Consider the following 14,526-nt stretch of genomic DNA (forward strand, 5'->3'; position numbering starts at 1 on the left):
CCTAATCACTTAACACTCTTGCTACAGAATATAGAATGTACCCAAGTTAATTCACTCATGTCAGAAACACATTACCAGGGGAGAAACGGATTGATGTGTGTTATATGCATGGCAGCCATATTGAATGCAACTCCAAAACTGTAAATGGAAAAGGGTTCATATGACACATCATTTAGAGTCAAAATTTCACAAGGAATTGTTTGCTGAAAGATTTTATTGGCCTACCTCAAATAGTTACATTGTTATGCACATTACATGATGTGCTAATTTACATTTGTTGGGTACATTCTATATTCTATAGCAGGAGTGTTAAGTGACTTTCTTTCCCACCCTGTAAAATTTGTGAAATATGCATTTTAACTATAGTAGTGAACCGAAAATCGGAATCAATTGGAGACTGGGGTTGTTCAGATTAGGGATTTGTTCCGATTATGGTTTATGTACAAAAAAATATATTAACCTGTTCGATGTTCAAATTTTTCTCCGTTGCGTGTCGCTTCCTGTTAAATTTTTCTCCGTTGCCTGTCGCTTCGTGTTGAATTTTCGTCGATTTTAAGCCTAACGAAAATTTTTATAATAATCGAGGCTATCGTATTGTTAAAAATTATTTCTGCATTTTGTACAAACAAAATAAATATATTGAAGAATATAAAAACGTGAAAATTATACTTTTGAAGTAAATTTAGTATCAAAAACGTTTGATTCAGCACGACACAGTCCGACTGAAAATCGTGCCGATTACCGGCGATTCTGATTACCGGGGTGCCGATTTACGAGTCTCTACTGTATTTTTAATCAGTATTTAACAGTAAAAGGTATTGAAATGTTTAAAATAAAAATAAATCAGAAATTTTAACAAAGAATCAAATAATCAAGCCAGATTTATTAGCAAGCTGCAATTTGAAAAAATTGTAGGCTTATAAATTCCCACTATTGCCGTCCATCCATCTGTCTTTCCTTAATCTCGAGAACAGAGTTAGTTAGATGAAAGATGAAACCAGACATGGAATGATTAGGGGCAGGAGTTCCTGATTAACTATGTATGAACTTCTGATGCAAACTGGAAGTCACGTTATTTCAATTCAAAACTTTTCCCAGTACCAGTTAATAGATGACCAGCATCACTCTGTTGCAAATGGAAAAGTATGATGTACAGGGCCAAAATACTACAGTACTAATTTGAGGTAGAGAGCATATACTGTAAATGAAATAAATTATAAGTATGATTAAAAATTGCAGCCCAGCATTGTGATGTTATCATAATAAATAAATGCTTGTGTACTTTGGACTAAAGGTAGACAGTTAAGTTACCATCTTTTAAATTTAATCATTAGAATCCTTTTTTTCCACAATATTCTTAATTATTTATCTGATTTGTAATGAATCCTTTAGTACAAATTACATAACCTTTATACTGAATATTTAATTAACCAAAATGTTGCCTAATAATAAATCTGGCTTTATTATTTGCTTACTAAAGGATTACCATTTTCAGAACATGTTAACATGAACATGTTAACATTTCCACATTCAGATCAAAGCAAAAATAAAAAGACCAAATTTTAATTAAAAAAAATGCTTTTCCAACAGCATGTTCAATTATAAACAAAATTAAATTAGCAAATTATGCTACTTTAATTAATCATTAAATGTTCTGTTCATGTTCTTTTGAATTTAATTTGTTTTTTTTTATTTGATTTTTGTTGTTAATTTTATTTTGATTTTGATCAGAGTATGGAAATGATATGTTAATGAAAAATGTTAATTCTTTATTAAAATTTCCAATTTTTTTACTTTATAAGCATTTCAGTTCCTCTTACTGTTAAATATCCTAAGGAGTTGAATATGCTATAATGTATATTTTAACAATGTAATGTGATAAATGTTTAAAAGGAAAATAAACTTTTGCTGTAAATAATGTATAATGTTCATTATTGTAAAAATCCTAATTTTGAATTTATTTTTGTTGCTATACTACATTTTGTAACAAATTTTGTGACAATAGATAAATACAGTAGGGTCAGTTTAATGGAATAATTGGGAGAAAGGGATGTATGCTATTGCTGAAAGTCGATTAAATTGAATGTGTGTAAAAAAATTACAAACATAACAAATTTACAACATAAAGGATCTATTATAATATATAAGTATGAATAAAATATTATAATAATATACATTGATAATTTATACTCATTGACAATTTTTTAGGATGCTTTATCCACAAATTTAAAAAAAAAAGTTCTAAACATTATCTTTAAGATAAAGCTTTTTGATCCATTAAATTGAGGATCTAAGCCTACTCTGTTTGGTAACTAGAGTAGTTTAAGTATGTAATTTTTCTAGTCAAAAAATTAAGAGAATTATTCTTAAATATGAAAAACAGCCAGGACTAGTTTAATTATTTTTCTGTATATCTGGATATTTAGCTTTTGAATAAATTTATTATAAATTTAAAATACATTTTTTGTTAAAATTTAAATAACAATTATTTTGTTAATTGATGTCATAGTACTGTATTTGACTTAATAGAAGATTAACAAAACAGTTTATTTAAGATATCTAACATAACATCTAAAAAGATGTTTTTATACATGATTGAAGTTGACTATGACGTCGAATAAAGTTGAGACAACATTAATAATCAGTAAATTATATATGTAGCTATAAATAGTTTGTATTTATATCAAATCAATAATATTGGTGAATATTTTAAATAATATTTTAGAAATGTAGGTGTATGTCAATTTGCAGATTAAAGAATACAAATACATTATTGAAATATTTTTTTTCAAAAGCAGCTTTTTAAAAAAATAATAAAAATGATCATTTTAATTTAGTTAATTTGATAATCTTGTTAAGGGGAGCTGAAAAAAAGCATTGGCTATTCTCCTTGATTTATAAATCAGTAATTTGTAAATTATTTAATGAATTTAAGAATTGGTCACCTAGATTAATATACACTAATAGTGATTGTGTTTCTAAAAAATATGAGCACATTTTTATTGTGAAAAATATTGAAGATATTAGCAAATAAACTTTTTTAATACTTTACATTTTTTAAATTGAAAAAATTGAGTTTGAGAGAGAATGTTGTTGTTCTGTGAAATTTATTTTATAAATATATTAATAAAAGTAAAATTATATTGTTTTTAATTGTAATTAATCCTAGGTTTTCTAAACCTGATATTATATTCACCTAGTTTGGTGTAAAACTGAATGAGAGGGTGCTAGTTGTCAAGAAACCTTTCAAACTTCCTATTTTGAGTGGGTGTATAGTTGAATGTGATGGAAGTAGTACTTGTTTGAAAGCAGAAAACATAATTCACAACATATCTTAAAAAATGTCACTTTGTAAAAGGACTGGCAATTATTGCGTTGTTGTATGTGCAGTGGTATTAGAAAAATGTGTAGTAATAATAGCAGCAAACAATAAGTTTGTAGCAATATGGCTCTCACAAAGTGAAACTATGCACAAATGAGAATCTCTCACTTGCAGGACAGAAAATCTCACCTTCGCAGATATCTGGTACTGACTTCTAATGTGGTTTGACATCCTCACTTTAAACTTCATTTATGCATTAGCTCTTTAGCTCATTTTGGTGCAAGTACGATGTATGTATTGTATATGTTACGTAGCTTATATACTGTGTATTTATAAATATAATAAACTTTATTGTCACTTCATTTTCTTTCTAATTTTTTGAATGAAAGAAAACGTTTCATGTCACTGAATGACAATGCTAATGACGGCGAAAAAGTGAGAAATATCATAATGTGAAGTTATCACATTTTCCCTTTTGCTAACAAATCTCATCAGAGATTTCGCTCGCATCTATGTGATGACGAAACATTTTTAAACTCTGTCCAGACTATACTTTTCCTTTTAGCCTATTATGCCACATGTTTTATTGCATACCCCATATTTTGTGTACTTTTTTCACTTACTAAATAATTATAACAGTCAAACAATTTGTAATTTTTAAATGATTGCTTTGTATAATAGCAGGTTCTGTCCATAAAGTAATCGTGAAAATCAAGCTTTTTGTGGTATCACTGCTAAAGAGATTGTGTAGTTGAACCTCTGAGATCAGGCCACTCCAGGTCAAATTGCTTAAGCTTTCTTTTATATCCAGCTTTAGCTTCATTATCCAAAGTAAAATAATAACAACACATAATTATTTCTTTTTATTTTATAACTGTTTTGGTTTTTAAAAGTATTAGATTTCAACGTGTTAAACAAGCAAGGTACAAACATAACAGAACTAGCTGGAAGTGACAGAGGTTTCACTGCTCTCATGATGATTTGTGCTTTGTTGTTTTACATAGGTGAATAGACTTATTAAACATGAGAAGAGAACAATCACCAGCAAGATTCCATTTTATTATTTTTTTTATTTTCCAATATGCATTTTAGGTCTTTTAAGCCCCTCTTAAGTTGGATTATAATTTATTTGTATAGAAATTTAAGATCTTACTAAAAAATAAATACATTATATTAAAATTTCACAATTTTTTTGCAGACTTTTTAATATCAAATATTCCACTCACTTTGTTATTAAAAAATTGGATTATACTCTTGATGATATAATTCTCTTTAAATTTTCTTAATTAAAATTTCTACATATATATACATTAAAATTCTCTAATTTTTACTATTCATTATATTAATATATAAAATTTAAAAGTTAGTTTTTATTTATCATACATTTCAAAGATGAAATATACTATAATACAACTTTCTTTGAAATTGTCTACAACAGAATTAAACATTATTAAAAAAAAAATTACTTCTAATAAATTTGCCATTCAAACTTAAGAGATTATAAAAAGGTTAATAGTCGCTGAAGACGATTGAAAACATTTGTTCATATTTGCTCGTGTGTATGAGTTGTTTTTTCATGTGTAAAACAGTATTTTTAATTACTATCTATCTTTAACTACTATATTGGAGTACTTAACATCAAAAAAATCTCTCAAGTTCTTTCAAGCTATCATGTCCATTTTCAGGAGAATGCTATCTCTATTCCAATAAATAATTATAAGTTCTAGTTCTTATTTAAATTTGTTCCAGTGAAAGCTCCAAAAATGCAATGACTTCTCTGTTTTAAAAAGTGAAGCAGATGACTTTTTTGAAATTCATTTTGCATCCTCTAATTTTTTCATTCTGACGACCACTTCCACAATGTGGATAATGATTCTGGTTCTCTACTATTAATCAATCCTCTCCTTAAACCTCCTCTATAAATACATATCTTTTCTGCTTGATCTAAACCATCTTTTCTGAGTTCTAAAATTTTCACTCTCTTCCATTCTATTTCCACATTTCTCTCATAGACAACTTGACTTAAAATTGTGTGACCAGAGCTTGGTCAAGAAATTTCTCATTTGCAGATGTTTTATATACAAATATTTCAAAATTGTGATGCTAATATTAGACAGTGGTGATAAATATTACTAAGACATTGGAATTATAATATTTTACTGTAATTGTCTTTAATACTCATTTGGTCTTTTTATTCAAAATTATTTATGTAATCTAAGATATTTATTTTAGTTTAGTTTCAGAATATTATAAACATAGCATAATCTTAATATTTTAATGTTTTTATTTGCAGATGAAGAAAAGAAGGATAAAAAGCAATGTCATTGTGAACACTGTTCTATAAAAAATAGTTGTTTAAGAGCAAAAGAGCCACTAAGAAAAATAAAAAAACGTCTTGTGTAAGTTATTCCAAATTTTTTATTTATGATAAGATATTTTTAATGTTTTAATAATTGTCATTTTAATAAAACAGAAATATATTTTATACAAATAATTCTTAAAACTCTGTGATTATAAGTAAAAGTACCTGTTTAGTGTAGTATTAATCCTAACTCTTTCAAATGAAATAAAATGCAAAATGTGTAAATGACAATGTAGGAAAGAAATTGAAGAAAAAGATTTTATGTTTTTCTTGTTAGAGATGCAATTTAGTTCAGTCTATGATCCTTTATGCAACTGGAGACCTGTGCACAGCTACTGTAATGAGTTTTAATGACAGGATAATCAATTAAACAATTTAAAGTTAACTAAAGAACAGTAATTTATTTATATATAATCAAGACAGCAATGCTTTTTATGACTCCATTAATGAAAATGTGAAGAAAACTTTCTTTCCGACCTTTACCAGATTGTCATTTATTTTATATAAGTGTTAAATTTCATTTTATACAGAACATCAGTTCTCAGTTTTATATAAAAGACAGATTTATTAAATGTTTTTACTTATCAATAAATACAGCAAAGTTTGATAAGAAATAATGGATCAGTTTGAAATACAGTGAAACCTTCATTAACAGACACTCTTCAATAGCAGACACCACTGCTTAACAGACATTTTTACAATCCTCAAATCCTTTAAATAGGACATCTGTAATATTTACCTCTAAATAACAAACACTGTCGTCCATAACTGATCTTATGAAAACACAGTCCTGCTTTCAATATTCTAAAGAATTAATTACGAAATGTTTTAAAACTAAAACAAAGAATCATTTCAAATACTCTAGGACAAATTTTGACGGTAGGTATTGAATAAAGACTGGCTTAAAATAGACAAATCACTATATTCATTTTTATTAGTCACTTAGATCATAAACAACGTTCTAAATGCAAGAATAAGAAATACATTTCTTACCCTTTGAAGTGGCTAGCAAATCACCTTCATAACTGGGCATTTGAACTCTGATTGCCTAAACTGAGTTTTGTCCACCCTTCTGTTCATAATAACAATTTCATTTTTCTTTTTTGTTACTTCTGCTCAGGTCATTTTTGATGAATTAATAATTAATCAACATTTATATTATGCCATAATTTTTATTTCCATTTAATTAAAGTGTCTTATACAATCTGTTTTCTATTTCAAATTCAATTAAAATAATTAAAATGTATTTTACAACTGAAAAGATAACTAATATACTTATATATATATATACTTTATATATATATATATATATATAATCGAGATGGGTTGACGATTATAATAATAATAATAATAATGGTGATGATAAGCACAGAGTCCAAATGGTTAGACATTGAAAGTTGAAATTTAGTACACAGTTAGGGTACATCATGAGAATATACACTAAAAAGGGATTTTCGAAATTCCCCCCACAGGGGAGAGGTTGTTAACAATGGAAATGTTAAGAATGGAAGACAAGAGAAAGCGACGTGCAAGATTTATGGGCACTGGACAAAAAAAGAAAATAAGAGAAGCATCATAAAAGGTTAAAGAAAAGAATCCTGAGGCAAACAAAAGAGCTATAAACAGTGGGGGATGAAAGAAGTGTATTCCTTAACAATGGAAGCGAAAGCGACGAGCAAGATTTATAGGCGCAGATGCAGTTTTTTGTGTTTTTGCAGGTAATTGAATGTATTTTTAGACCTATCTAAAAATTTTCTAATTAGTCTAACAGGGGGACCTACCATATATACTCATATATAAGATGAGGTTTTTATTTATTTTTGATTGCTTCAAAAACCTAGGTCATCCTATATGTGGAAGCGAAGGATTCTTTGCATTTTTGCAATAATTTTTGTGAATCATGCATTTGCATTTTTTACTGGATGCTCACTTTCTGGTGTTTAAATACAAAAGTATTTTATCTGGGTTATTTCAATTGTTTTGTGTATTGTCAGGAGCAATAGGAAAAAGCAAAGCTTTTGAATTGAATTCCAATTTGAAATTCCAAAATCGCACGGCAGCCCGATAAGTTTTAATCCATTCCCACGTGAAAACAGATGATTATTCAGAAATCAGAATTCAGAGAAACTCATAAGTGTAATCAACGGAGAGTGGATTCGACTGTTAAGAATTGGCAAAAAAGGTTTCCGATTGTCCAGCTTTACATGAACAAATTAAGTTGTCAATCTTACAAGATTTTTCCTTAAAGTTTAAAATGCCAGTAATTTTTGTGTGACAATGTGTGCATTTACATGCATTTGACATTTTATTTGTGATTAAATGAAATAAATTAAATTGTATTAATAAATCTAATTTTCTTTACTTTGATATTTAAAGTCATGCCTTGTCCTATATGCAAGATCGTCTTATAAGTGAGTAAATACGGTAATTCTTGTATTCTGTGAAAATGGGTAAAATTGGCTATAATGTAATAATCTTAATCTTCGCTATCATTACTTTTTGCCTGAGCAATGCCAGGTTTATCTGCTAGTATATATATAATTATGTATGCTACATATACTTTTTTGTATTTTTACATTCCTAATGCAAATTTGATGTTTTCATAATCCGTCGTATTCTTCACTTTATAATGACCAGGTTAAAATGCAATATGATCGCCGGCATGTACCTCTGAATAGCAGGCAAACTTCTCAGTCCCAATGGTGTCCACTATTCAGAGTTTACACTGTATAATAAATAATTCAAAAATTGTGGTTTTTCTTGAATACTTTAGCTAATAAAAGATAATGTTTATCAAAAAACAAACTTTTTTGAATGAAATATTTTGGATTATATAATTTCTAAAATTTTATTATTAATATTGTGATTACCAAATTTTCAGTATTTAAAATAAAATCAACGGAATTCTTGAATTAATAAAAAAAAGAGAGCGAAATAATGTGGAAGGAAATATTTTAAAATTTTCTTCTGCGTCATCTCTTTTTTGTTTTCTTTCTGACATTCCTTCTTATTATTATTCAGAAAAAACAGACTATGCCAGTTGTATTGCAACTGGTTCAAACTGTTTCTTCAAGGAATTCAGTATTGTTTGGAAACCTATGTAAAGTACTATTTTTAGTATCTTAGGAAACCGACACTAACTGCAGCCGGTAAAACTTCCATTAACCTAACGGGTACTTTACTTGGATTCGAGATCAGTTTGCCAGGCCTGGGCTTTTACGCGTGCACCGAAAAAATTAGTAAGAATAACGACAAATATCAAGTCAAAGCAAAAGTTTCAAATATATTTAATTAGTAAATCGAATTTAACTATGTACAATTGTCTATAATCCAAAACAAAATTTATTAACAAAAATCAACAAGTCAACCCGACAATAAAACTCAGCTACTTAGCTTAACTTAATCTTAATTCCTTTTTGAAAATTCGACAAATCAAATACTTAAGAATGATGAACAAAATCTCTCATGAACTAAACGTCTATCCGTCACCTCACTATACTAGGAACCTGTTTCCTCAATCCTTTCACTATCATCAAATTGAATTCCTCTTTAAACATCTTGGATCACCTAATTCTCAATTTGGACTTTGCCTCGAATTTTTCACTCAGTAGTACACCTCGATCAGGAATCACCTCGATTGTCTTCGGTTAGCGTGCTGGTTTTATGCTGTGAGGTGACGTCACAATTCAGCTAGGTTACTCCCCTTATTTACATACTTAATTTTTCTAACATCAAATTTCTTACTGGCAGCTTCAATTCTCCGACAAAATCTTATAAACCATTTACAAAGCATTTAGCACAATTTTCTGGGATGTTTTATGACGGTTTAGTAAGTATTTCTTTTCTAGTGAGTGTGGGGATTCCCCCCTCCATTTTTTCTGCGGACTGTTCATTTTCGCTGGGCAGCGCAAGTGCGCGTGATTTTTCCTACAGCGCTCGTTCTTTTGTGAGTTGGTTTATTATCTTCTTTCTTTGGTTACTAAGAGAGTGGTGGGGAACCTTCGTCCTAACTAAACATAAGCCCCAAACAAAATATAATAAAACGAAAAATAATAATAAAATAAAAATAACATTTGGACTCGGTTCCTTACACCTATAAATCTTCAAATATGATGGAACCTCATGTAATTATTCAGGTAGAAAAATGAATATGTTGAAATAAAGCATATGAAACTTGCAATGGCATAATGTTGTAAATGCCAAAAAAAAACAAAAAAAACAAATTTTTTAGGAGAGGTAAAAAGAAAACTTTTTCTAGTGAATGAATTCATTTCAATTTTACAATAAAATGGTAAAAAACTCACTAGAATACAAATTCTCTGGAATATCAAAATGATGTCAATATAAGCTGGAACATTTTAGATGCCAAAAGTCATGTGACTTGTACTTTGATGCTTTAAACATTATGGCTTCACATAAATTTAACTTTAAAATACAGCCACTTACAGTGCCAGTATTGCCACAATATTTTTTTGCAGCAGAAAACATTGTGTTTAGAACTCAATTCTTCAATAAAACATTTAGAGAAAACTGGCATTGCATGCTTCATATTTACCAATCCCAATTTTTAATACAGTCAATCACAGCTATAATATATTAATCATATTTTACTATATATATAGTAAAAAATATCATTAGTTGATACTATAAACACTTTCAGTCAAATAACTTCATGTATTGTTCTAATTCTTCATAGTTAAGTATTTTAAAAATTAGACTTTTTTGTCTAAGGTTTAATAAGTATTACAGTAAAAGCTTGATATAATGGACCATCACAGGACCAAAGAAATTAGTTTAATATAATGAAAATTCATTTTATTGTGATTACTCATTACTATGGATTCATCCATTACCATACATTGGGATCACATTAGAACAGATCTTGATAATAGATCTGCAGAAAATATCTACAGTTCACAAATGTTTTCTCCGGGTCCAGATGACAAATTAATGTATTTTTACCTTGTTTCAGCTGATCTGTTGCTACTAATATAAGGGGGTTTTACTGTATATGGTAACTTGTCCATTACTGTTTATCAATATTGTGGATCAAAGTCAATTACATAGTGGACAAAATTTCAGTTGTAAAGTATATAAACTACATTTTTATTAAACTTGTAAAAACAATATATCTATTTATCTGAATGTAATGTAATGTTTTTTCTTCTTTTTTGATCCATGATTTTGCTTTACACAACAAATCCAAGACATGTCACTTATATAGAGAATGAAACCATAACTGAACAAAACTAGTAGATCAGAAAACAAAACAAAAAAAAAACTAAATGTAATGTGAAAATCTACACTGAAAAAATTATAAATACAAAAATAATATAAAATGAACTAAGATGAAATAAATGAAAGCAATGACTGCAATAAAACAGCACTAGAAAGTCCATAATAATGGAAGGATAGTGGTCTGAGACTTGAAAAATGGTCTGTAGTAGTGGGAGTTTATTACAGCAAACGAGTTAAATTTTCTTATAATAATCTTATAATTTTCCTATACTTTTGGCTTGCCTGACATCAGTTGACCATAATAATGCGAGGTCAGTTATATCAGTGTCCATAATATGAAGCTTTTACAGTAGTTTAATGATACCAAACTTTTTTAAATTGATGATGGACTTCTTTTGTTGTTGGATTCTAAGATGGCAATCTCCCAAGACTTTATTAATCAAGAGTATTAGAAATTGGAATCATTAAAGTATTATTTGAATATTTTACCTATATTATATTTTCTGTTATATTTTTACGCACTAATAAACCTGTAAGTGTTATACATTTTCAGTATATTTTATTATGGTTGCAATTAAACAGTTGAAATATGAACAATTAGCAAAAGAATCTTTAAATTTTTGTGGATCTTTTCTTACGGAAATGTAGATCCTCAAGGAATTTCTGTATTTGTTGATTTTATTTAAAATTACAAAAGAAAAGTTTATTTTTATGTTGTTATTAATCTATAAATTTATTTTAAATGAAAGTTAGGAAATATTCTCTAATAGGCTCAGCCACATTAATGTCCTTTGCTAAAAATTATATTTCAAAAACTGCACAGTTTTTCAATATAATTTAAAACAAATCTTTATTTTAGCTCGATAACTTTGATTTATTGCATTGCAGAAAGTAACTCAACTGTATTTTCAACAATCATTACCTTTTCATTTGTTGTTATATTTAAGAATAAGCTTTGCATTTCTTTTTAATGATTTTAACTAAATATTATCTTTGTCATAATCTTCTAAACTTTTTAATATAATTCTTATCTATATCACTAATCTTATCTTGCATTCCAATTTTATATATAATAATTTTTTAATTCTGTATATTTTTCATTATAGTTAATAAACTACATATTTTCTTATATTAACTAATTTCACTGTCAGATTTAAAAGCAATCAATATTTCTGACAGACAATTTTGTCAAAAATATTATCGATTTGCAACAGTTATTTGTATTAATATTAAAAATAATGTAATAAAATTCATAAAAAATTATTTTTTTAATTTATAGGAAAATTTTATTACTACTTGGTTGGGTATGCTTATTTGCTACTGCATATAAAGTTGCCCATTTACAACATGATTATGTGGCTTGGGATCCATTTGAAATTCTCCAAATTGATCCAGTAAGTTTTTTATTTTTATAGTAGTAATTTATAATAATTGAACTAGATAATAAAAGTTAATATTATTTTTTGAAAGATGATGGAATAATTTAAGATACTACTATAACTCATTGACATTTATAATAAGAAATAATTTATAATATTAGCTTGACTCGAGTTCATGTATTTAAATAAAAGACAAACAAAAAACAAGTAAAACGGCAAAGCCGTATTTGGGACAAGACTTTGTCTCGGAGACTCGCTACTAAGCAGAATCACTTTGACGCTCACAGCGGGTCTCGTTTTCTTTCTCCAATCTTCTTTGGTATTGCTGGTTTTGAGTGCGATCATTCAAACTTTGCTGGCTACATCCACGAGGTCGACCACAATGCATTTTCGGTGAAATTAACCTATCCATGTTGAAATTTCTTTCCATTGCATGTCTGCTCAGGTTGAATTTTTGTTAATGCCTGATGAAAATTTCCTGTTTTTGAAAAAAAAAATAATCGTGGCTATTGTATCGCCTGAAATTATTATTTTTATTTTGCACAAACAATATACAGTTTAACCCAATTATAATGTCATCGGATGTAAGACAACCCTAATATAATGTCTTTCTCGGAGTGGCTAAAATTTGTACATGGCATGTCCTACCTTGTTCGTGATGTTCATGTCTTTTGTTCTGCCTGAGAAATGATCCAGGCAAATAATTTACTTTATTTGATTGGCTATGTGTTGTTTACAATAGTGTCGAGATATAATACAAATTCAAAATCAGTACGCCTGTCAACTCGAAAGGTTAACTAACGTGAAGTGAAAAACTCTCTCCTTGTTGGAGTTTGGGAGCAAAGTGAGGTTGAGGTCAGAGGGCAAAGGTCACATGGTGACGTCCTCTGCCCTATATGTCAAATTTTTATTGGTCCCACGACTTTACTATACTAGATAATGTTAAAAAACCCACTTGTAACAACATAAAACCCTGTTTTAACTTCATATTTGAAGCATTTCCAAATTTACAAAATTAGATTACCAATTTTATTTAACAAAGAAAATACTACATTTTCAGTCCTAAGGTCAGAGTTCCTAGAATGACTGTGGGTGGTACTCTCCCCACTCGACTTCGGTGAGGTGAGGTGCCTGTTTTGCCTGTTTGTAGAAAGGGTTGCCATTTTTTATTTTATTTTGACTCAGTTCTCGGTCCCCTGACTATTTACAAGTCTGGATTTTTTTATGTGCAGATGATTTGGGCACCTAATACTCTGTGCCAAATTGCAACTCCTGACATGTACTCCTTCATACTGCCGGCTTGTGTTACCAGCTTAGAGGTATGATTTTATAAACAAAGTCAATGTCTTGTCAATAAAACTTTTTATTTAGAAAGTACAACTATATAGAACAAGATGATTGGCTAAAAGTACTTATTTTTTTTATTAAAAATTTCATAAAATTCAGAGCTGTGGAGTCTGTAGATTTTTACATGACTCTGGCTCCGACTTTGCCTTACCATCAGACTCCAACTTCAACTAGGTCGGACTTGTTAACGAAATAGGCTTGGAAATTCTGACATCACGTGATCTCAGAATATAAGCTTCAATAAATATAGTTCTGATAAAGATAGAATGTAGAAACTTTTTTTATTCCAAAGCTAAAAGACTCCTGTAAGTAACAGCGTAGTCAATATATAAATACACATTTGATAATTTTTACTTTTCTGGCTGTTAAAAGTGTAGCAATCGATCAAAAAATTATCCCACTCAAATTTTTGCATTTTTGGACTCAGGACACCTCGAAATGTTGCGAATGCAAAAGATTCAGGTTTTTTTTTCCCCCATATGTGCAAATGACTGTGGGGGAGCACTATTTTGAATTGGAGTCAGATGGTTCAACAACACAGGAGTTAATAAGCTCCAAAGTGGTTGAATAAAATCTTTTGGTACACCTAACATCCATACATACAGAAAAAACCATAAATGTTTTTGCACTTCTCTACATTTCAAGGATTCCAAAGTCCAAAAAAGTAAAAATCTGGGAAAGTCATTTTTTGACTGATCATCATTCTTTTCCTTTCTTATCAGCCTATATTGTATAACAGCCAGGAAAGTCACGATGACAACAATTTTGATTACAGTAAGGCTTTGCTTAACGCTGATTTGATGTAACGCAATCTGCTTGACGCCTTAAAAAAAACTCAAAATTTATGCTGATTCAAATTATTGCGGTATTTCATTGAT

General features: G+C 28.8%; 1 protein-coding gene across 1 annotated transcript in view; it reads left to right on the forward strand.

Moving 5' to 3' along the window:
- The window catches only part of Sec63 (translocation protein Sec63), a 60,023-nt gene that overhangs the window by 9,597 nt on the left and 35,900 nt on the right, over positions 1-14,526 (forward strand). Inside the window, exons 2-3 of the mRNA XM_067275949.1 lie at positions 5,616-5,721; positions 12,202-12,316. Of these exons, the coding sequence (XP_067132050.1) occupies positions 5,616-5,721; positions 12,202-12,316 (221 nt within the window). The remainder of the gene's footprint in view (positions 1-5,615; positions 5,722-12,201; positions 12,317-14,526) is intronic.

The sequence above is a fragment of the Centruroides vittatus genome, unplaced genomic scaffold (assembly GCF_030686945.1).
Source record: "Centruroides vittatus isolate TY-2023 unplaced genomic scaffold, ASM3068694v2 contig_651, whole genome shotgun sequence".
Lineage (NCBI taxonomy): Eukaryota > Metazoa > Arthropoda > Arachnida > Scorpiones > Buthidae > Centruroides > Centruroides vittatus.